This window comes from Colias eurytheme, chromosome 25 (genome assembly GCF_061535395.1).
Source record: "Colias eurytheme isolate Ceu_HAF_F1 chromosome 25, ilColEury1 Martin Lab GWU primary, whole genome shotgun sequence".
Classification (NCBI taxonomy): domain Eukaryota; kingdom Metazoa; phylum Arthropoda; class Insecta; order Lepidoptera; family Pieridae; genus Colias; species Colias eurytheme.
This window is the reverse complement of record NC_143004.1, coordinates 2722803-2748840: the sequence shown is the minus strand read 5'-3', so window position 1 is coordinate 2748840 and position 26038 is coordinate 2722803. Positions and strand designations below refer to the sequence as shown.

Genomic DNA, 26038 nt, shown 5'->3' with positions numbered 1-26038 from the left:
GTTAGTAAGGTCTTGGTAAGGTACCTCTATAGTAGAGCCATTTTAATAGGTATTTGACAATTCAACAAAGTAGTAACGACGACATAGAATAATATATTTGTTAGAACTGCAGATTTGCTTAACTTTTTTCAATTACTATTAGTTACATATTTACAATAATTATGACCGATACAAGTACATAATTTTAAGATTTGATTTTACTGATAAACCATTCTAAAGTCTAAACATAATAAACAATTTCTGATTTAAAGAACTAACGTCGCTACAATTTGGTGTCATTGGTGTCAATAAACCTTTTTTTTATTTTTAAATTAAATACCAGAGACCAAGAAGCTTATATCTAATACACTGGAGATTGCACTATGACCATTTTTTATCCCTTTCACACCCACTTGCCAAGTTAGGTGTGAAAGGGATAAAAAAACATACAGGCGTCATTCAACGTCATATTTTCTTGTTTCAAGATAATGGTCTGCAATGGTGTATTAGATATAAGCTTCTTGCCAGAGACGTTACTCTAAAAATCGAAGTCTGACATCTAGAATAGAATGCATTGATTACTTGTGAATAAAAATCATCATAAACTAATAAATGCGTTATTTTTTTTAATTATGTAGATAGGTACTTGTTTTATTTTGCTCCTTAAATTTACGAAAGAAAATACATATGTTACTGGGACAGGGATTCGCTTGAAGAATTTTAAAATTGACATATTGTGTTTCAAGTTCGATTGACAAAATATGTTTGAAGTCCGTATCGATAAATTCACTTTTACCGATGTTTTTAGGCAGTTTATCTCTCTTCGAAGATAAAATTGATAGACGTCAAATGTTGCCTATTAAATAGGCTCGACTATAATCAAAATTACCCCCTAAAAGCAAAGCTGTATGTTCGTACGAAACACTGATCCGATCATGAAAATCTTTAATGGAAAGTTACACTTTCCAGGGGCAAGCAGATAATTTATAATAACAAAACATTCTATTAGTTTTACTCCAACATGATGGTCTCAAAGTGTAGCCTGCTTCATATGACTAAGGAATATTGTGAAATAAAACAAACAAAATAAAAATTACTTTTATAATAAATCATTTTACATAAAAATAATACTTTTTACAATTCCCCGTTTAGCAGAAGCTTTGCGATTCATAATATCGGCCATTTGTACTTACACATAAATTAAATACACAAAATATTATTGAGGTATAATTACTACGTATAGAGAGGACACCACGAACAAAATCTGTGCGACAAGCGCGGCGCTCGTGGCCCAAATGACAAATGACGCAAAATGGCGCCCGCCAAAATTTTTGCTCGAACTAATTTTTAAAAATGATTATCTAGTTACTTAACGATGAAAATACATATATATATATATATGAAGATTATTCATTTGCATTTTGCTGTATTATTTGAATTATTAGTACATCTGCACACATGAAGGCATTATGAACAGATCAATAGCACGTGTTGACGCGGCAAGCGGGGGCCACAGACAGTTTGAGACGCTTGGCTCTAACTCGTGTTACAAATAGTGTAGTAGCGATGTCCTCTCTAGTACGTAGGACATAGTAACTCAATGCAAAATACAGATAAAATATTAAAATAAACTTCAGATTGACAGATATTATCACACAATAATAACTAGATACAAATCAATCATCGTTTTTGCACAGATTATACCTACAACTGTTAAAATTTATTTTTTAATCTTTAGTTATATATCGTTTCTTTGAGTTACAAAAATAATGCATATTAAAATCGAGATAAACAACGACAACGACATATTATTTCATATGTGTGAGTTCAGGATATATTTGTCAATTTAATATTCGATCATTTTTGTGTCGTATCTATTATCTACTTATTTTTTAATACAACTAAATAAAACGTATTGCAAATTCATTTTTTTTGCACACATTTTTTCTTCTAATAATGTAAGTAATTTAGCCCTTCAAAATATATACACAGATAAGATACCTAATAAAAAAGATTCTATACAGTAATAATTATCAATGTGTCAGCCAACTTAAAATTTACTAAAATGCATTTCTCCATGTACCCTCATAATTATTCACAGACGATCACATATTAATAAATATTAATTAAAATAATTCTAGTGGAAATAGAAGCGACAGCTTCTACTGTAATTTTTGAAGTGAAAATTCTTTAGGCGCGTTGAGAGTAAAATTTCAAGGTCGCGTCATGGCAATACCGTCACGTCATGGAGTAAGGCGACGATTTTAGCATCTTTGAATCTTGCCAAAGAAATTTCACTTCTGACGTGTGTTCGGCACACACGCTCATTTTATATTTACAAATCTATCAACAATATAATATAGTCATATAAAACTACCCTCATTCTGGGTTAATCTTTTGAGGTAAAACCTATTTTACAGTTTGTCAAGCTACCTTCAAACCTTTTAAACATGGTAACTATTATTATTTTCAAACATGTGTTAAAAAAAAATGATATTTTTTTCATTTCTCTGTTTGATATACTGTAAAATAATACAAAAAAATATGAGAATACTTTTGAATGTAGCACCTTTATGAGAAATTAATTAGGTAACGCCGCATGAGTCATATTTTTTCGTGCGTGCAGCCGACTGTATCGAATTATAAGACGTTGTCACGTCAAAATATATCAACACTTTATTGTATTATATATTTTACTAGATTTCCGCCCGCGGCTTCGCCTGCGTTTTCAAAGGAAAACCCGCATAGTTCCCGTTCCCGTGGGATTTCCGGGATAAAACCTATCCTATGTGTTAATCCAAGTTACCCTCTATATGTGTGCTAAATTTCATTGTAATCGGTTCAGTCGTTTTTACGTGAAAGAGTAACAAACATCCATACATCCATACATCCAAACAAACTTTCGCCTTTATAATAGTATTAAGATTAGCCTCAATATTAATCCAAATTTAAGAACCTTATTTCGTTCTCTCTCTATCTTGGGACATATATATTTTAAGTGAAAGAGACGGAATAATCTTTAAATTATTTAAATACATAATATTGTTGTGATCTTAAAAATAACCCAACTTTAAGAGACATTTTTAAAATGTAGTTTATAGTACTGTCTAACAATTAGGTATTAATTATCAAGTCTGGAGTATTAAGAAAACAGTAGTCCCTCTCCCTCTACCAGTAGGCAACACCCGTAACCCAGTTACGGTAGTCTATGGGCGGCGCACTTAGCTTACCATCAGGCAAGGCGTCGGCTCGTTTGCCTTCTTCTACCATAAAAAAAAAAAAAAGTGTCAGGGAGTATTAGTTAAATGAATCTATATACTAATATAAGCTGAAGAGTTTGTTTGTTTGAACGCACTAATCTCGGGAACTACTGGTCCGATATGAAAAATTATTTCGTTGGATAGCAAATTTATCGAGGAAGGCTTATAGAGTATAGGCTATATCATCACGCTAAGACCAACAGAAGCGAAGCCACGCGGGTGAAACCGCGGAGCGCAGCTAGTATCCTATATACCAGAGATTTTTTTATAACAGTTATTTTGAGTTTATTCAATACAGTAACAAAACTTAAAAATAATAATAGTTTAAAAAAACTAAAAAACACGCTTTTTATAGAAAACCGAACTAAAAAATAGAAAATTTTATCAAATTAGTGTATTGTCATCGGTCCTCAATAAATCTACAAAGTTTGAACGAAATCTGGCTGTTTAAAGTGGGTCAAAATCGCGCCCAAAGAAGTCGGTTACAAACATACTGGTGAAGCTAATATAAAGCGTGTAAAAAAGCAAAATCATTATTATCATATGATATAAAATTATACCTACTTATTTTAATAAATCCGTCTAGCTAAAGATTTATTTATTCACAATCATTATATTAAGTTACTTGTATAGGTTTGAAGGTGCTTTTGGGCACATTTATGCAAAAATATGACCGAACTAGCTTAAACCCGTGGATTTACTCGCGAGGTATCCAGGTAAAAAGTCTATGTGCTAAACCAGAATACAATCTATCTCTGTACCAAATTTCATACAGATCAGAGCAATTGTTTTGCGTGGAAGAGTAACAAACATACATACAACTTTCGCATTTATTAGTAGTACTAATAGACCTATTAAAAGTACTTCGATTAAAATTCAAGGCAAGATAAATTTGTCAATATTAAAAACAATAAATGTATTTTTAGTTATAATTATAAATAAAAAAATTGGTTGTTTGTAAAGTAGGTTTACGATCGAGATGTTTACGTGATAACGTCTTATTGGCAGCGCTCGAGATGAGACGGGAGATCGGTCCGTCTCTCTCTCGTTATACCTGCGATCGCGCTCGTGAGGTTTTGGTGTGACACAAGTTTCTGAACATGTCACCCGACTAAGACGATTTTAAAAACGTTATCACGTCAAAAATAAAACGGTCGCTCCAATTTTTTTTCTAAATATAAATAAAGAGGATTTCATTAGTTATATGAAACGACTAAAATTTTTTCATTCATTATATCCTGCCAAATCAATACCTATTTACTATAATATTGCGTTTGTGCATTGCAAATTGTAAAGTTTTACATTTAAGTAAAACCTTAAAATAATGTCTAATATAAACTTAAAAAAATATCTCTCTTCCTCTCTTCGACCATCTTTAAAACTATTCCTTAAATTTTTTAACACTTTATTCAACTAATACAATTATTAATGAAAATCGTCATATTTCCGCACAAACGTGCCCAACAATGTCTATACAATAATTATCTACATACAATATTGTCACTTATCACGTGCACATAGAGTCCCTATTCGCCGGGGCCCATTATTAGTGCGCTCACGGCGAAAAACAGGAACACTATACCGCCGATTATCGTTACTGAAATAAGAAAAAAACAAACATTAAGTATTATTTATTTACACTTTTTATTTTACTGGTTATAGAAATGTAAAAACAAGTAGTTAAAGCACACCCCGGACACTCCTTTATCATTTTAACAGTCACACTGTAGAGACTGCAAATGTGTGTGTTAACGCTTTATGGTTGGCACATTTGTGACTAGCGTAAAAAAAATTCGCGTTTTTTCTGATGAAATACATCCGTAAACAGCACAATATCTAACCATTTTCTACGAAAAACTATAATCACAAATCCAAAATAAGAAAATTACTTTAAGTCAATTTGATTAATGTTGTCAATCTTCGTTGCGTATCGTCCTTGTAGAAAAATGCGGACCATCTATAGCGTGATCGTGCGGGGTGAGGTAAGTGTTTAATTTTAGCGGGAGGCGGAGAGTGTCCGTTCTGTAGCGTTTATCTACTATTATGTGTGGTTTAACCCATTGAGCCCCGAACGGCCCGATCGGGTCACGACACAATAGATTTTCTATTGTGTCTGTGATTCCGGGGCCTGATGGATTAAGAACAATCTATGAAATAAAAATATTTCATACACTTATGAATTACACTCTAAAATACAACTAGGTATATTTTTCAGCATTGTGAAAATAATAAAATGGATATTGTTGTTCACTTATAGCCAAACATTTTACTTTTATCATAAATATTAGGAATTTTTTGAGGTTAATAAGTGTCACATAATTTCCAAGGAAAATAAATGATACAAGCTCCAACATAAAAAGGTTTAAAAACCCCACCAAGGTTCACTATGTGCAAAGCGAAGTTATAAATTCACTACAAAATTATACTGTTCCAAAACACCCTAGTAATAAATAGCTAAAACTCACCAGTCCGAACACTAATCTTCTGCGCCACCATCCTACCGCCAATCACGGCCAACCCCGTACACAGAGCATGGCCCAACGACCCTCCCACCACTACGCCGAACACATCTTCCCTTGTGGCCAACACCACTGTGGCCAATTGCGACCGATCTCCCCACTCCGCTAGAAACGTCAAAGACGCAGCTTGAAGCAGAACTTTCAGGACAGCGTTACGCTTCCTTCTTCTGTTTTCTGCTTGACCCTGTTCTAGCATGTCGACTGTTTCTTCTTTGTCCTCCTGGAATTAGGATTTCTTCTTAATATCTTTATTCGGAAACATTTTGAATTGGGACGTGTATAGATGGGTAGTAAGGGAAATGTTAGGTGTTTATTGACTTTCAATCTTGGAAAAGGCAGTGATAATTATAATGTCATGTTATCTTAATCTTAATATATATATAAATCTCGTGTCACAATGTTTGTCCTCAATGGACTCCTAAACCACTTAACCGATTATAATAAAATTCGCACACCATGTGCAGTTCGATCCAACTTGAGAGATAGGATAGTTTAAACATGTAGTTACCACGGGCGAAGCCGGGGCGGACCGCTAGTATATTATATTTTTTGCCGTGTTATGTTGCTTTCATGTAGTATATCAAAAGTGAATGTCCAATTCCATTCTTCATAATTTCAGCTTTTGAGGAACATTATCTTAAATTAAAGAACCAATGATATTCCAGGTCATTTCAAACTACGACATCTAGTACATATAAAAAGATGCAAAGTATTTACAATCTTATTCATATTCTCCATGTAAACAACATAACAAGGCATCATTAAAAAGTGTCTCAACTATAAATACATATTAAGATTTGCTCTATCAAAATGTACACATTATTAACATAAATTTTATTATAAGCTGTAAAGCTAAGCACCATAATACAACAACATTACAATATACATATAGACCGGGAGATACTGACACAAAATTTCGAGTCATTTGTAACAGGATGGCGGTTCTACAGGGGTCTTAGTACACAATGACAAAAAAGAAAAATCATGGTGTGAACGCTGGTACCGGTGGGTTAGTCGCGTGGGCGTTAGTCGAACTCGTCGGAAAAATAGCGAAAGTCAAACGATTTGTAACACAAAAATTTTAGAATTTACCGATAGCCCATAAAAAAGAAGTAGGCGGTAGTGTCATGCCATACTTTTCCGGTATGACTTACAGCCCGCCATACCGACGCGAATGTGTTGATTTAAAAAAAACAATTATTCAACCATTTGTACCAAGCTAACTTTTGCACAGGTAACCATCGTCGTGCAGCCATTTACGAAAATCGCCATGCCATACTTTTCGGACGATTCCAAATGGTCGCCATACCGCCGAAAATCTGCAAATTTTTTTTATTTCGCCTACCTTTTTGTACCAGTATTGCATTTGGCTTTTTGGAGAGTATTTGATAAAATGTGACCATTATTATATTTGCCATACTTCTAGTAGGGGGAAAAAGTGCTGTCATACTTGAAAAATAAATTTATTATTAATTTATATAAGTGAAGATTTCCAACACCTAGATCTTTGAAATTTTGTATTTATATTCGTTGATCCTCAAACTTACAGGAAAAATAAGTGCCATACTGTTACAAATCGTTTGACTTTCGCTATTTTCCGACGAGTTCGACTAACGCCCACGCGACTAAGCCGCCGGTACCAGCGTTCACACCATCATTTTTCTTTTTGTCATTGCGTACTAAGAACCCTGTAGAACCGCCATCCTGTTACAAATGACTCGAAATTTTGTGTCAGTATCTCCCGGTCTAATATTGAAGAAAGAAATTATTATAAAAAACTAAAAAATTTAATGCTTGATACATTTTAACATCTAAATTTAACAGTACATGCTAAGCATGACGGTGCTATAAGTACTAAAAATAAAATAAATGATGCGAGTGATGAATGTTTGGACAAACTTTCTTTCGTAATAATGTATGTGATGCTAAAACAATTTAAAATGATGCATAAAAATAAACATTTCTGGAATTGTAATCTGATCAAATTGCCTCTTCCCGAAACGATAAGAATTAATCTGTTGTTATTATAAGGAATCGAGAGGTATTTCATTTGAAATATTCCTTACTTCCTAATAATAATAAAATTATAAGTGTAATTCAGAGTTTTTTTTTTAATTACTTAAAGGAGGACATTTAAGGATATTTAAACATCAATTCAAGGATCAATCATCATTCATCAGTGAATGTGGATTGTTTTTAAAAGGAATAAATTCTATAGAGATATTTAAAAACCAAACAGAGTTAGAACGTAAAAATATATTAAATATCTACTGATCCTTCGAGGCGAATATAGGCCGCAAATAGTAAACTTGATCAGATTACAATACAATATCAAATGCTGAATTCCTTTAATCGACAATACACTAAGCTAATGACAGGATGTGATCTGTGCTAAACGAAACCTAAAAAAAAGCTAAAAGAAAAAAAAACTAATGTGTCATTCGTACTGCCAGGCATAATGACTTAGGATCACCCTCATCGCCTCGGGTCGTGTCGAGGGGCCAGCTTGCGGCTCCTCTGACAACGTGGGGCTTCTTGCTACTGGTGTAATCTGGCCTTCTTTAGCCAGAAATTTGTCTTCTTTACTAATAGGCGTTTGGCCTTCATGCGTCTCGCTTACAGGAGACCTTAGACCTTCTGGGGTAACACTGGCTATCGATTTGCTATCAGTCTTTTCGTTGGTCGGTGTTTTTTGTCCCTCTTTCGCACTCTGTGGGGACTCTGACCGTGTAGCTACACTGTCTTCCGGCGACTTCGAGCGAACACTCGCTTGGGAGCCCTATTCATTTGAAATCATTCTTGTACTCGTTTAGAACATAAAATAAAGGTACAGAAAGGAATTCAACATTTGTAATTATACCATTCGTTAAGCTTAAGACAGGGACGAATGGAATGCAATCACGAAGTAGAAGTAGTAAGAACACAGGGAAATAACTATTCGCTTATTTGCAAAAACTAAAGTATATCACCAAGGTCAATGTTTGATAATTTAGCGATATTTAATTTATTGTATGAGCTGCAATTTATAAAGGAAATTGAGTTTTATGATGTTAGTGATACTATAAATCATTGCTCCTAAGGCAGCTTACGTATGATTGGCAACATGAAATTTTAAATGATATTTTCCTTATTTTTAATAAGTGAAAGATATCAAGATTTTAATGCAGATATTATGTCTAAATTAACACTCATATTTCATTATAAAGAAATATCTAGCTGAGCATTATCTATAGATTTGAAATTCATACTCATAAGATTATAATAAAATGAAAATGATATCTAAATTGTTCATCACGATAATTATTTATCTCGAATACATACCCAACAAAAGGCACAATTAATCAAATAAATAAAAAGTGCTATCATTTGCTACGACCGTGGTCCGTGACGCACCGTCGCGATGCTAATTTATTTTCGCATTTATAATTAGTTGTAATTAGGTGAGAGATAATGAAAAGTTTCCTCGTTACCATCGTTTCTTATCAACCAAGGTTTACCTACATTGAAATCGCGAGGAATTAAACTAAATAAGAGGTTGTATCAAGTTTGTTGCCAATTCTTTTCTGTAAAAACGACCTTCCGAATCCGGTAGATTACTTTTCCTCGTATAAGACTTTAATAAGCGAAATTCCAAAACGGTGGTAGTTTTAAAAAATAACATTCATACCCTACTTGTAAAGTATACACTCATAAAAAAGCTCAAAGAATATCTCCTACCATAATTCAATTGCCATTCCTATCTCTAGCCGTTATATCTAACTAAATCAACCAACCTGATCCTCCCTCCTCTTCAATTCGCTCTGCACCTCATCCAATTCCTCCTGCCCTTCATTGGGGTCCATCTTCCACCCATCCCTGAGCATTTTGAGACCAAATATCGCGAACAGAGCCGCACTTATATAATGCGTGTACACTCTTGGTATCACAGTGGCCACCCAACCGAAGGCAGCAGACAGAACCGTCATAAACACTAGAGCTGATATCGCACCAGCGAATACTATCACTCGCGGGTGTTTCATGGCCATGATGGCGGCTATAAAAAAGGTCTTGTCGCCGAGCTCAGAGACGATCACGACGGAGAGAGACGCGAGGAACCCTTGCCAGAAGCTGCCTTTGACCGCCGCATGCTGAAATGATAAAAAGCCAATTTAATATTTGGAAATGAAGCACATGGTTACGAGATCGGCTTATAAAGTTTTATGTTAAGAGATAGTTAACACAAGGAATAAAAATATGGATAGAGATGTGCAATATTGGTTGTTCATTAGTTTCTATTTAAATTCAATAGTGACTTGATAATAATTTTAAAGCAAGTTCCCTCAAAGATGTTCCCGATTCCCGAATAACCTTACATATTAAGAATAGAGAAAGATCACTGGTAATTGGTAAATGAAACCTTTTCGCCAAAAGGAAAACAGCTGTGAATAAAGATATCACGTAAATGTGTTAATGAAGACGAATAGAAATCGGAAAATGCTTCGATGTGATTTTTAACTAAGTAAAATAAGATTAAGTTATATATTATCTTTTCGCCTAAATACCTAATAAATTAAATTTGATATTTTGTGTTTTATGGCATTCAAATAAATATAATTCTTTATATATATATCTATAAATCACTTCTAAAACCTTCCTCTTGAATCACTCTATCTATTAAAAAAAAACCATCAAAATCTGTTGCGTAATTTAAAAAGCACACACACAGAGCGCGGAATGCGACTTCGTTTTACACTATGTAATTATTATGATATGCTCTGAATGTATGTTCTACATAGAAAAATGTATGAAGGTCGTTTTTAGGACAGTAACTAATTACGTGACTAATTTCCGAAATATCTCTGTACATCAGGACGGTGACTAGCTGTTCTCACTAATTAATAGGACCGTATACATTAATTGTTATGTTCTTGTTTCACGGAAAAAATATTGAACCGATTTAGCTGAAATTTCGAAATTATTCAAATAGATTAAAATATTGTTAAACAATATAAAGTCGATTTTATAAACCACACGAGCGATTCATCTGAAAAAAGCTGTTCCTGAACCTTTGACACCAGTAGAAAAACTCAGACCTTTCTACTACCTTTTCCTTAAAATAAAGGTAGCTAAACAAAAGCTATCTAATTGTATTTTCATCAGAGATATATTTTATTATTGTCGCATTCCTATTTCCTACCTTAATTAGTATTATTATTAACACGCTTTTATTAGCTTCACCTGTATGTTCGGATGCAAACGTCTCCTTTAGAATTGATTTTGACCCACTTAAAACGTACAGATTAAATTCAATTCAAGGATCGGTGTTCGTGTTTTTTTTTTAATATTTATTATTTATACTTACAAATATTATCATGATGACGAATTTATGACACAAAAATACTTAAATATACACGTCTCGTTTCCAGTAAACTAATATCTTAACGATGTGTTTGAGTTTACATTTTTATTCTTATCACAGGTAAAGATTTGTATGAATGAGGTTAGTAATATTTATTTTTATTTATAGTCTTTGTTATATTTTTCACTAGATTTCCTCCCGCGGCTTCGCCCGCGTTTGCAAAGGAAAACCCGCATAGTTCCCGTTCCCGTGGGATTTCCGGGATAAAAACTATCCTAGTTGTTAATCCAAGTTACCCTCTATATGTGTGCTAAATTTCATTGTAATCGGTTCAGTAGTTTTTACGTGAAAGAGTAACAAACATCCATACTTATATCATACATCCTTACAAACTTTCGCCTTTATAATATATATTACTTAGATGTTAGATTTGCTTCATCACAAATGATAAATAAATAGTGCAGACTCTAGTTAAAATTGTTAAATAAAAAAAATATCTTATTGAACATTTTGACGATATTATAATGGTAATATTTTTTTCAGGATTTGGTAACTTCCTAACTTTAATACTAACTAAGTAGGTAATTGTTAAACTTCTTTAACCGCGTTGAGAGTAAAATTTCAAATTCAAGTCATGGCAATACCGTCACGTCATGGAGTTTGGCGACGATTTTGGTATCTTGCCAAAGAAGTTTCACTTTTGACACGTGTGCTCGCCACACACGCATTTTTTTTAAGTCTCCAGCGGGAATCGAACCCAGAACCTTTCGATTCTACGCTCACTCGTCAACCACGGAGGCGGTCAGTATAGAGTTCAAGGTTCGTGAAAAAGTGTGTAAGTAATTAAGAAAAACAAAGCCCCACGAATCGCGTGAAATAACGCGATGGAAAAAGTTGCGTGAGCTGCTGAAAATAAAGAGTTATGGCTTTATTGCATTTTATATCGTACACGTAGTTGGTATTTAGATAGCGTTTATATACCTTTGATATCCAAAATGGTTTTTCGTATTAGAAGAAAAACCCGCTTTCTTATGTTACTTTTAGGTACTGTTATAATATGTTTCAGAAATGCTTTAAATATTTAATATACTATACAAGGAATAAAAAAATAAAACAAGGGGGTTAAAATAATACGGGATGCACTTCTCTCATAAGTCATAGTAGGTAAAGTAATTTTTAAATCGGTCGAATATTGAAAAATGAAAGAGATGCATCATCTCAATGCTCATGCCCAAACCCAAGCAAAGACGAGTTCGACTAACGCCCACGCGACTAAGCCGCCGGTACCAGCGTTCACACCATCATTTTTCTTTTTGTCATTGCGTACTAAGAACCCTGTAGAACCGCCATCCTGTTACAAATGTCTCGAAATTTTGTGTCAATATCTCCCGGTCTAATATTAGGACGTAGGCATCCGCTAAGGATTTTGATCAATTCTAGACCCAAGGGGATAAAATAGAGGATGAAACTTTGTCCCATGAAAATTTATCTTTTCCACGCGGCGAAGCTGCGAACAGCTAGTTCTATATAAAATCCTACCTATTCAACTAGGTATTCTTTAGACGAAACGTGAAATTGCTACAAAACACCTATTAACATGTTTTGAATGTTTCCAGATTGTAACAAAGACAACAAGACAAACACAATAGTAATTAACATTTGTTTTGAATCAATATCTTCCTAATATTATAAATGCAAAAGTTTGTAAGAATGTATCGATATTGTATGCTTCACTAAAAAAAACTGAGCGGATTTAGATGAATTTCTAAAGTAATGTAGGTTATACAATAGAATAACGCAGGAGCTCGATGTACCTATAGAAATACTTGATTTTGCCCACGGGTGAAACCGCGCGGTACAACGAGTAATCTATAACCAAACACCTATCATACCATCACTTCTCCATACCTTATATTATGTACTATGAAAACGACGATATAAAAAAATTGCTTGTAAAAGAACCATTTACCAGTTTCATATAATAAACTCAAACATTTATTTATTAGACTTCTTCTAGAAGCACTTTTGAATCATCATAACATATTTTAACATTTACAACCGATTCGTAAAGCTATATCTATGGGGAAGAACCGGCAAGTCAATATAACATTTTAATTTTACATAATAACTAGCGGCCCGCCCCGGCTTCGCCCGTGGTACATATGAAAAATAGATGTTGGCCGATTCTCAGACTTACCCGATATGCACAGAAAATTTCATGAGAATCGGTCCACCCGTTTCGGAGGAGTATGCAGACTAACATTGTGATTTGTGACACGAGAATTTTATATATAAGATATAATATATATAATATCAATTATGCTAAAGAACAGTCCCGTGATTCTAATGCAAATGCGACAACTTTCCATAGATTTTCATTTTTCATATTCATTAATGCTGTAGGTAACTCTGAACTAGTACATTTTTATATCGTTTCTATAACCCTATACAAACTGTCCTAATGGTATTATTTCCCAAATAGCTTCATGTGGACAGGCGAGTGACGCAAATCCTTCACCTTGTGGTCCCGACCTTGGTGTTGCTAGCAGACGTCAACGGACGCTATTTTTACCGAATTAGTTTTACACTGCAAAGGAAGAGTCTTAAAAAAAGCATTTAATATAAATTTGCTCTGTATTGGAAACATTTTGATTTGGATAGAATTTTGGGTTAGTCCTGCATTTCAATAGTAAACACATATATCCCTAGTCCAGTAACTTTTTGTCGTAGAACTATAAATAAAAAAGTTATAAGCGAAAATGTTCAGAAATTAGAGCTATTTATATTTTTCGATAATTTATTTTTTATCATTTTACGAAGAAATTATATCAGACCATTTTTGTAGATTGTTTTTCGAGGAACAACTTTTATTTACAACATTTTTTTATTACGTCAATAGCTAAGGTTTTACAGCGTTCAAGATGGCGGCCGTGGGACAAGGGTGGCGACCCCACAAACTTGGTGATAGCTTCACACTGACCCCTCCCCCTACACATAAAAAAAAGACGGGTTGCACTCCGGGAGTGCCGGCAGAAGTGAAAACTTGATTATTAACGTTGAGCATGTTTGATATCCATCCGTCTTACGCTTTTTCGATCAGGTCACGTGTCCTGACGCGAGTTTAAGATTTTATACCCATTACAGAAAAAGTGCTCAACGCCGCTAAAGAAGTTTTCACTTCAATAAAATTGCGTCCTCGAAAAAAAACCCGACCCCAAATGTAACTTTTCAATGGACTAATAATGCTTGTGTACTTTTTGATATCTAATCTAATATCTATTATAAAGGCGAAAGTTTGTAAGGATGTATGGATGTTTGTTACTCTTTCACGTAAAAACTACTGAACCGATTACAATGAAATTTAGCACACATATAGAGGGTAACTTGGATTAACACATAGGATAGGTTTTATCCCGGAAATCTCACGGGAACGGGAACTATGCGGATTTTCCTTTGAAAACGCGGGCGAAGCCGCGGGAGGAAATCTAGTTTATAAATACATTTAACACATGAATTTCTTCCAAAATGGCCACTAAACTTGAACTCAATTTGAACAGATATATGGGTAGGAAGAAATAATCAAGTCACAATGCAGAACATTACGTAGTAAATAATATTTTATGTCCCAACGATATATAGCATCTAGTTTATTATTAACTAGCTTTCCGCCCGCGGCTTCACCCGCACAGTTCCCATTCCCGTGGGATTTCCGGGATAAAACCTATCCTATGTCCTTTCTCGGGTATCAAAATATCTCTATACCAAATTTCATGCAAATTGGTTCAGTAGTTAAGGCGTGATTGAGTAACAGACAGAGTTCCTTTCGCATTTATAATATTAAGTATGGATTCCATTTGAAGTATATTCAAGAACATTAGAAGATTTTATTATTTTCAATCAAAATAACCGTATTCGATTATATTACCATTACACTTTTGCAACCGAATATCGTCATGAACAAAATGATTTTGCTCTTTTTATTTATAACCGACGGTGAAGCGGCAAGACGGATTGTGGCAAGCAGAGATGCATATTTAAACGAATTCCCTTTTGCAGCAAGTTGGGGCGTTCTAAATAGAAAACTGAATAAATATGGACACGCATGTACATGCTCTATTTTATCTCCCACGTGGACTTTATCTGCTGGACATTGCGTGGATGGATTGCCAAATAATATTTCAACAGTAATAAGATACAGTTCACATTTACCATCGGTACAAGGAATGTACAGCGCTGTTCTTCAAATCATCACACATCCAAGATACCATGGGGACACTTTGCAGTATGACATCTGCCTCTTTAAAACTGAACCAATCAATATAACACAATATGCGACGATAAGTGCAGTCGATTACACAACTTTGATAGGCCACGAAGCCGTCGCTTTAGGCTATGGAATAACAAATGACTCGGCGACGTTAGATGATACAATGATACTGAATAAACCGCTGCAAGTTATGAATGCCCTCCTGATTCGCTGCTCAAGTTATGAAGAACAATTTCTATCTATATGTCTTATGCCAAAATGTCACGAAATAGCTTCGCTGACACCAGGTGATTCTGGAGGGCCAGTTATTCATAAATCAGGGGTAGTGGGAGTGAATAAGGCGATTACTAGGATTGTGCACACTGCGAAGGCTTTCAAAAAGCATCACAAGCATTATATGCCATTCTCTTCGTCAGGTATTATTACTGTTGTCAGTTCATCTATAGATTGGATTTCGAGTGTTACGTCAAATTAGTGAAAATTTTCTTTAGTAATGAGTTCCTCGTTTTATTAGCACCATCATCGGCTTCATCCTAGAATTTATCCATGTTGCAGCTAAACTTATGATAACTTTATTGTATCATTTTCAATCGTTTTGTGTGTTGACAATATCATACATAACATTAGGCATTAGCAATACTTAATTACTTATATGACTCGTAAATTTTGATGTTGTGAAAAACATGTTTCTATATGAACGAAATAAATTAATATATTCCGCCTGCAAAAACATGACAATGTGAAATAATGTTACTATGATGCTTTTACTCCATATCACCTCCCCAAATGACATTATTTCCCAAATTGCTTCATGTGGACAGGCGAGTGACGCAAATCCTTCACCTTGTGGTCCCGACCTTGGTGTTGCTAGCAGACATCAACGGACGCTATTTTTACCGAATTTGTTTTAGAGCTTGCAAAGGAAGAGTCTTAAAAACCTTTTAATGTAAATTTGCTCTGTATTGAAAACATTTTGATTTGAGTAGAATATTGGGTTAGTCCTGCATTTCAATACTAAATACACGTACCTATCTATTACAAATTCATATGGTCACTTTAAAGTATTTCTTGATATTTATAAATACAAGTAACACGCGAACTAAACTTGGACTCAATTTGAACAGATCTAAGGGAAGGAGGATAATATAATCAAGTCACAATGCAGAACATTACGTAGTACATAATATTTTATGTCCCGACGATATATAGCATCTAGTTTATTATTAATTCCATTTGAAGTACATTCAAGAACATTACAAGATTTTATTATTCTCAATCAAAATAACCGTATTCGATTATATTACCATTATACTTTTGCAACCGAATACCGTCATGAACAAAATGATTTTGCTCGTTTTATTTATAACCGACGGTGAAGCGGCAAGACGGATTGTGGCAAGCAGAGATGCATATTTAAACGAATTCCCTTTTGCAGCAAGTTGGGGCATCCTTAATGAAACACTGAATAAATATAGACACGGCTGTACATGCTCTATTTTATCTCCCACGTGGACTTTATCTGCTGGACATTGTGCGTATGCATTGACCAATAATATTTCGACGGTAATAAGATACAGTTCACATTTACCAACGGTACCAGGAATGTACAGCGCTGTTCTTCAAATGATGACACATCCGAGATTCCAAAGGATGCCAGTGCAATATGACATCTGCCTCTTGAAAACTGAACCAATTAGTATAACACAATACGCGACGATAAGCGCAGTCGATCACACAACTTTGATAGGCCACGAAGCTGTAGCTTTAGGCTATGGAATAACAAATGACTCAGCTACGTTAGATGTTACAATGACACTGAATAAACCGCTGCAAGTTATGAATGCCCTCCTGATTCGATGTTCAGGTGATGAAGCTATCTTTCCATTTATTACAGTATGTGTTATGCCAAAATGTGACGAAATAGCTTCGCTGACAAAAGGTGATTCTGGTGGGCCAATTATACACAAATCAGGGATAGTGGGAGTGACAACAGGGGGTGTGAGGAAGGTGAACACTAAGAAGTCTTTTAAGAAGAATCACAAACATTATATGCCATTCGCTTCGTCAGGTGTTATTACTGTTCTCAGTTCATCTATAGATTGGATTTCAAGTGTAACGTCAAATTAATGAAAATTTTCTTTTATTTTCTTTTATTTCTCCGTTTGGTGTTCTTATAGTAATATTTATTTGTGTTAATTTATACATAATTGTATAATAATTAATATTACTTACATATTATTTGATTGATAGATAGTAAATAATTTTTATCAAATGGAAGATATTGTAGGTACTGAATCGTTACTAATCGGTGATAATATTGATAAAAAATATCGCAAGTAAAGACAAGGAGTAGCAGTAGTAGATACATACTTTATAAATAAATAACTGCTAATTTGACCAATATATTTGGGTGATTATACAAAAATGGGGTAACTCGATGTCATCAGCCAATTTAAACAAAGTCTTATTATATTTTATTCAAATAACAATCTATTTTAAAACAATGAAGCGTCCTCTATTTGGTCACTCAATTTCACTTCTTTATTTAAAATACAAATGAATAAAAAAAATAAATTAATACCTCAAATGTCAGTACTTTGGCATGTCACAACTCCGAAAACCAACAATCAAGTGACTATCGTTTAAACATTATCATCGATTTAAGAAAAATTACTAATTCACTACAATCTTTGATGTACATAGTATTATATACTACAACTTTCATAACGCAATGTTTTCCATTTTATTTAAAAAATAAAATTAAACTTTGTCATCGTTTTCACTAGTCAGTCCGTTGTGTGTTTTTTAAATTCGAAATTCTCGCTAAATATCACCAAGTCGAGGTCAAATCCCTGTCTAAGTATTAATGTTGGTAATGAAGTTACTTGTGCACCGCATATTTTGACGGCCGTCATAACTGTACCAGCGCTAGGGTTGTGTTTGTCCTCTAAAATCTTGCTGCGCCAGTCAACATTTCAGTCCTATGGTGAGTGGTTATTTTATTGTTAATCCGATTTTTATTTTCATTTATAAATGGTTAACTATGATTTGTAAAAATATAGTTTGTTGATATTAGAAATTAGGCAAAAAAACATAATTTGTGATTATAACCTCATATTAAGTCCCTTTTCATCAATCCGCTGGCATCAGTCCTTTGTCAGATTATCGTGCCAGAGGACTGACGCGACCCCACAGTACTGATGATTCTGTCGTTTTTGAGAACTTTTATCTAGATTGCTATTGGTATAAGCATTTCTATTTTATATTTCAGTTTAAAACATCATGCGCCACGCTAAAAGAACCTGCATTTGACTAGGGAAGAAACATTTAAGAAAGAGTAGCAAAGAAAAGAGCTATTGAAACAAACTACTAATAATTTTATTAAAAAGATCTTATTTTATTTTAATTATTGATTTTGATGCTTTCAGGGCATAGCTTTTTATATTTATCAGATAAATACGTATACGTATAATACTGTGACGTAAAATTACCTCAAAATAACATAAAAGTTAATTAATATACTTAATAACATTATAATCTAATACATATTATAAAGGCGAAAGTTTGTAAGGATGTATGGATGTATGGATGTATGGATGTATAGATGTATGGATGTTTGTTACTCTTTCACGTAAAAACTACTGAACCGATTACAATGAAATTTAGCACACATACAGAGGGTAACTTGGATTAACACATAGGATAGTTTTTATCCCGGAAATCCCACGGGAACGGGAACTATGCGGGTTTTCCTTTGCAAACGCGGGCGAAGCCGCGGGCGGAAATCTAGTAACATTATAAAAATGTCAAGGGGCTCTTATGAAAACTCAGATGAGACTTTCATTCGAGACTTTGGTTTTTAATTTTACTATAATTAGTACTTTTAACATAAATATTGGTAGATTTTTAGGGCTCCGAACCTCAAAAGGAAAAAACAGAACCCTTATAGGATCACTTTGTTGTCCGTTTGTCTGTTAACACGTTTTTTTTGGAACGCGTGGAGGTATCAATCTGAAATTTATATTGGATACTCAAGATTAAGAGCCCTTGGGGCTGTAAAAAAATCAAACTTATAACGCAACGCAATCAAAATATACCTACATCCGTTAATACTGCAAATTTCCGCAAAATTCAATATTCGCAAGGGAATAAAAAAACACACAGGATGCTTGCCGTGTATACAGTCTACTATAAACTGCTATATAGTTTACTTCTACTTGGTAAATAGCAACGTCTTAAATCACAGATAAGGAAAAATTGCTAAAAGTGTAAATTTTTAGTTACAAACATAATAAAAAATAGGTTTTTTAGGACTCCAACTCGCACTTGGCCGTTTTTTTGTTTCTATTGTTTGTGAATTACTTGAAAGATCAAGTAAAACTAAGTCAAAGTAGTAAAAGTTAAGGAAGAGAGTAAGAATATTCACGTAGCGTTAAATGTCAGAAGGCTGTTTTGAAACTTGAGACATTGTTTTTTCCCAGTATCACATATTATTAATTATCATTTTTAAACGTAACTAAGTGATTTTAATACTTAAAAGACATGTGCTATTATTAAAACTGAGAGATTTGTAGAAATTTTCATTCAATTTCTTTAAGAATATAACAAAATTGTGTTTTTTATCAGTACCATGTTAGCCTCATCAGTCCCCTGGAGGCCAATTCCAGAAAATTTAAAATATCTCACAATCTACTTAAAAAAGTGGCTGGCCCGATTTAGAACAATATATTCATTAGGTTAGCTATCATATACACCCTAATTTATAACAATCTGATATAAAAAATATAGTAAACAAAATATCCTCAAAAGTTACCCCATTTTTGTATAATCACCCATTTCAAAGTTTAAATAGTCACTCACTTTTTCAGTTTTATATTTTATTATACCTACTTATAGTATATTTAACACTACATAGATATTATAAAACAAAGTCGCTGTCGATATCCGTTCAGATGACGTAGTAGGGATTTTTTTGCAACAGACGTGTTTATATTTTTTGAGGATTCCTATTTGCGTGAATCTTGAGAATGTTCCAAACTTTTTATGATTTCATTATTAGTTTTGGCCTTGGTTTGTGTTTCTGTTTATAACGATTTACTGCTACACTCAAAGATTTTAAATCATGAAGATCTTTATTTTATTTATCTACTTGCTGTACCAGCAAACATTGTTCTGCCTTAGGTACTCTTATCACTTAGGGGTGTGAAACATTTAGTCGATTTTTCAATCTTTGGTTAAAACTTATCCGTTCAATAAAGTATAATTACAAGATAATATTTAAATGTCATCTGTAAACTGTCAAATACGGGCAATTAGGATACCTTTTTGAAATGGTAGTTTAATACGTTATTACGAATAAGTTTAACCAAGGATTGAAAAATCAGCCCTTAGTCGTTTAACGACAGGAAAACAGTGGGAGTGCCTTAAATGTTATATAATTAAGGATTATAATTTAGTTCAAATCAAGATGCTTTTATAATATTATTATATAGATAAATACGTTCATAGATAATACGAATCTTCTACCTGCATCAGATTACGATACGAAAATACTCTTTAATCTGACTTTGAGCAACCGATACGATAAAATGATTTATGCGACGAAGATAATAAAACAATTACTTGCAATATTCCCTTGCTTCATTTACATTATCGTGCAAATACCTTATTCTATGTAAAGTTACATCAAAGTTTCAGAAAACTAATCTATACTAATATTATAAAGCTATAGAGTTTGTTTGTTTGAACGCGCTAATCTCGGGAACTACTGGTCCGATTTCAAAAATTATTTCGGTGTTAGATAGCCCATCATCGAGGAAGGCTAATAGGCGGAAGGATGATACAGGTATAATGTATAGTCTATAATATACCAACAGGAGAGGAGCGGGTGAAACCGCGGAGCGCAGCTAGTAGGTAGATATAGTTTAAAAAACGCCCTTTTCACATTTGTTGTATTGTCACCGAGTGAAGTAAATAATACGCAAAAATTATGAAATTACCATTAAATTAATTTCACGCTCGTCTAGTCTTGAACCCCTGACCTATAATAATTGATTAGAGATGGAAAATGGCTGAGCTGTAATATTTGCGTAAATAGTTTTGCTGTCACCATAATCTTTGTATCCAAGTGCTTTTTTTTCAAATTCAAAATCAAATTAAAATTGTTTATTTGAAACATTAAAAATATACAATACAAAAACTTTATGAACGATGGCACCCGTAAAAGCTTAAATAAGCTTTGGCACAGGTGACAAAAATAGAAGGATTTTAGGATATCTATACTAACATTATAAAGAGGAAAGATTTGTATGTAAGTAGGTAGGTATGTTTATAACGAATCGACTCAAAAAGCAGTGGACAGATTTGGCCGATGATATAGATATACCTTACAGTAATTTCGTTTACATCAGAATAACACATGAGCTATAGAAATACTTGATTTTGCTATGCGGGTTCGCTTGCGGGAGAAACTGCGAAGCACAGATAGTCTTCAATATACAGATAACTTGTTTAAGAGTTTAAATCCATACTAATATTATAAATGCGAAAGTTACTCTGTCTGTCTGTCTGTTACTCAATCACGCCTTAACTACTGAACCAATTTGCATGAATTTTGGTATAGAGATATTTTGATACCCGAGAAAGGACATAGGCTACTTTTTATCCCGGGAAGTTGGATAGGTTTTATCCCGGAAATCCCACGGGAACGGGAACTATGCGGGTTTTTCTTTGACTGCGCGGGCGAAGCTGCGGGTGGAAAGCTAGTAGCAATATATTGATAAAAATATACATGCTGGTTGTCTCGTAGTGTTTATCATCAGATAGAAAGGCGAAATGTCGATTAGATGCTTGATAATATCCTGATACTATCTATGACTTTGTCGGTTGTTGGTCCCGTGGCTTCTATGGAAGTACTTGAGTTATATTTGTCTTAATTTTCTGCCATAAACGGTCCACTACTAAGATCATCATCTTTCCAGAAGGAAAAATGGTAATATGCTATGTTGATTCAAAAGTGCTTCTAGAAGTCTAATTGAATAAATAAATTTAGGTATGAGTTTGAAAGTTGAGGAAAAATCGCCAGCATTTTTCCTATACCTATCAGACAATAAATTCACAATTATAATTGATTCATACTTTTCGAACTACCCTCCATTCAAACAAAGCTAAACAAAAAAACTAACATTAAGGCAATGCATTAAAGCAATTCAGAAATTTAAATAAATATGAAAACGCGATTTCCATTCACAATAAAAATAAAAAAGAGATGACGTAAACAAAACATTGTTTCAAGTTCTCTCAAAATGTTAATTTTCTACTATTAAAATGCTAAACACCAACCTAAGTCTAGTTTGAGCACGTTGCACCCGCGTCCTTGTTATCTAGGTGCATTCTGCACTAGCTGACCACACTGGTTTGGTTATGGAGTTGCACAAATCCTACTACGAATACGTTTTTGAAATGGTAGTTTAACACGTTATACGACGAATAAGTTTTAACCAGGAAATGAAAAATCAGCCCCAAATGATTGATTTCCTATTTGTCATGTATCTTCTTATAATAATTTCGTTTGAAGATCAGAAAAGTGAAGTGAAGAAGATCTCTCATACAAAATATCTAGATAATAATTATCAATATTGAGACTAACCAACAGCACGTGTGACTACTAAGTATCCGAACCCATTCATTTGACTTTACATCTTCGAAACCTACCTACATGGATATGTCGCAGGCAAATTGTAATATTTCGCCGTTTACAAACGGTCGGTATTTTGTAATAGGTATGCCGAAAATTCGTTATCAGAAATTTTTGGTTTGGATAAGGGGGTTAGGTTATGTTCGTGTTTTTTAAAACTACACAGAAATAGGAGCCCCACGAAGTGGGGCTCCGTCGGCTCACGGCCGTCTTTTTGTAGAATTTTGGAAAAAGACGAATTTCGGAATATTACAAAATGCCGAACGTTTGTAAAACGGCGAGTTTATACAATTTCCCTGCGACAGATACACTACATCAGCCTTTCCCAACCTCGTCCAAAGGCGGACCCCTAAAAAAACTTATTCGCAGTACTCACATACACATAGGTCAATCTATATTATTTTAAAAGTTAATTGAATTCCAAATTCCAATACAGTATATGGAATAACTTGGCCATTTACAGATTATTCCATCTCAAAACTGAAATATACGAAGTCTGGCCGTCAGAATAGCCTGGTCACTAATACTTTCGTTATTTTCTAGATTTGTCTGCGGACCCTCTGGATATATTATCATATGCTCGCGGACCACAAGTTGGGAAAGGCTGCAATACAATCTACAAACTATGTAATTAACAACAATTGTTTTTTTTTAAGTTCAATGTTCCAATAGTGATGTAATATTTTCTTGTCGCTATAAGCTATAAGCGGTGGTAACAAAAAATTTGCAACACACAAGCCACAAGTGTAAAAACAAACCCGGCCAAGTGCGAGTCGGACTCGCGCACTATAGGTTCCGTACTATGGGGACCTATACCTTAATATTTTACCTATACCTTAACGCGGAAAGGGAAATCCATCATTTGTGAAAATTTCAGCTATCTAGCTATCCCAGTCTATGCATACATACTGTTGACAGACATACAGATAGACCGACAGTCAGACAACCTTCTCAGTAATAAGGTCCAGTTTTACCGTTTCGGTACGGAACCCTAATAATATTAACTGGTTTTTATTTGACTGTACATGATTGTACATAACACCTAGGTACTTGTTATAGCGTTGTTTTAAAAATTTTATTCCACTCAAATATTATTGTCTATGAATATTGTAACGAGTTTTATTTTTACACTATGATTGATCTAGAAAATTAATTATAAACCCAATTTATATAAAAAAATGCAATTTTATTGTGATTTCCGTTTGCCATATTTTAAATGTTCCAAATTAGTCATAGATTGTATTACATACTTATTTAACGATATTTATTTTATTAATCACTGAATTATAATTCCAATTATATAACGATATTTTTGCACTATCAAAAATATAACACACATTTTGAATTATTGATTTTTTTTTATTGTTAAAATTGGGGTTGTAGATGTTCATTCATAATCGCTGTAATAGCGGCAAAAATCGACGATCATTTCTTTTGCCATCACTTCTTATGGGAAAGAAGGCCCATTATAATAATTACTAGTTTAGCGTCCACACAGCTAATTTCCATATTTCCACGGAAGTTTACAAATTTTCAAAGTAGAAAAGTTAAAAAGGACCCCTTTCCCTTTCCTGGTGCAATCGGCTAAAAATAATCTAATAGGATATTTTTTCTTTTGCGGTCTTCGGTTTAATAATACTTCAACAAATACAATTAAATATTTATATTTAAAGGCGTGCACACAATCATATAAAACCGCTATTGTGTTTTATCAATGACGATATGCGACAGGTATACACATCAGTTGATTTGAGATGTTTGTGTATAACTAGCTTTGTCCCGTGGCTTCGTACGTGGTATCCGAATAAAAAATATCTTGTCCATCTATCTCCAGAAAAATTTCGTCATCATCTGTTCAGCTGTTTTGACGTGATCGACTACGAAATATTCTTTATGTATTTTATACACATATTTCGATTCTAATCCATTACCTATGTATAAAACAAACCAGTTCAGAGAAAGTCTATCAAAAAGCATCAAAATAAAATAATTATTTTTTACATAGTCACATAGCATGTAGTTACATGGTGACAAATAAGTATACAAACGTTTCATGTCTTATAATGATTACCTAGTTTATAACATATTTTTATTTTACAACTGAATTTTATTACTTTATTATTTTACTAGCTTACCGCCCGTGGCTTCGCCCGCTTTGTCTAAAACCTAATAAATTATATACTAAAACCTTCCTCTTGAATCACTATCTATTAAAAAAAACCGCATCAAAATCCGTTGCGTAGTTTTAAAGATTTAAGCATACAAAAGGACATAGGGACAGAGAAAGCGACTTTGTTTTGTACTATGTAGTGATTATCATTAGCATAAGGACCAAGGTGATATAATTGCATCCAAGAATCCACGACAAGGACAATTTTAACACTAATCACGGCAAACTTACTTCGCATTAAAGACAATATTATGAAATAACTCCCACCAATCGTAAATATCTTATTTAATCTTCAATTTGATATGCTGCTAAGTGTTAACATTCGATAGAATAAACAAGGCGATCATGCAAAACGAATAATTGTTTCGCACATACAATACGATTATTATATCCATACACGTACATTATAATAATTGCCGGCGTCACAACACGTACAATTGTTTTATAAACAAACCTTCATAACGAGTCCGACCAGCCAGGACCTCACTCCCGTCTCCTCCTCAACCATAGACACGGTTGTAGAGGGAAACTCCGTGGTCCAATCCGTGTAATTCATTTCCATGGCTTCAACTTTCGCAAATTAAAAAAAAAACTTTCGCGCCAAAATCACAAAGCACAGAACACGAATGAAAAATGGAACGCGGTCGCGTCTAAACCGGCACTGGCAACCGCAGGACGCCACATAGCTACGTTTGATAATTTATCTTTACCACCTGATAATTTATATAATAGTGGATATTATATTATCATTTTCGTGTCGATAGCACGCGACCAAACGCTTAAATGTACGCGGGCCGACTACTCGTTTA

General features: G+C 33.9%; 3 protein-coding genes across 3 annotated transcripts; 2 read left to right on the top strand and 1 right to left on the bottom strand.

Annotated features, from left to right (window-relative positions):
- Positions 1 to 2891: 2891 nt before the first annotated feature.
- Positions 2892 to 26038, bottom strand: LOC149897499 (putative divalent cation/proton antiporter TMEM165). Its single transcript, XM_090116317.1, has 4 exons — positions 25684 to 26038; positions 9532 to 9885; positions 5705 to 5978; positions 2892 to 4836 (listed from the first exon to the last, which is right to left on the bottom strand). Exons 1-4 carry the CDS (start codon positions 25789 to 25791, stop codon positions 4766 to 4768), a joined length of 807 nt encoding a protein of 268 aa, XP_089972443.1. The 5' UTR covers positions 25792 to 26038; the 3' UTR covers positions 2892 to 4765.
- Positions 15050 to 15838, top strand: LOC149897501 (complement factor D-like). Its single transcript, XM_090116309.1, has one exon. The coding sequence runs from the start codon at positions 15050 to 15052 to the stop codon at positions 15836 to 15838; it is 789 nt and encodes a 262-aa protein (XP_089972435.1).
- On the top strand, positions 16696 to 17490 carry LOC149897500 (trypsin-3-like). The gene has a single exon (XM_090116310.1). It carries the CDS (start codon positions 16696 to 16698, stop codon positions 17488 to 17490), a length of 795 nt encoding a protein of 264 aa, XP_089972436.1.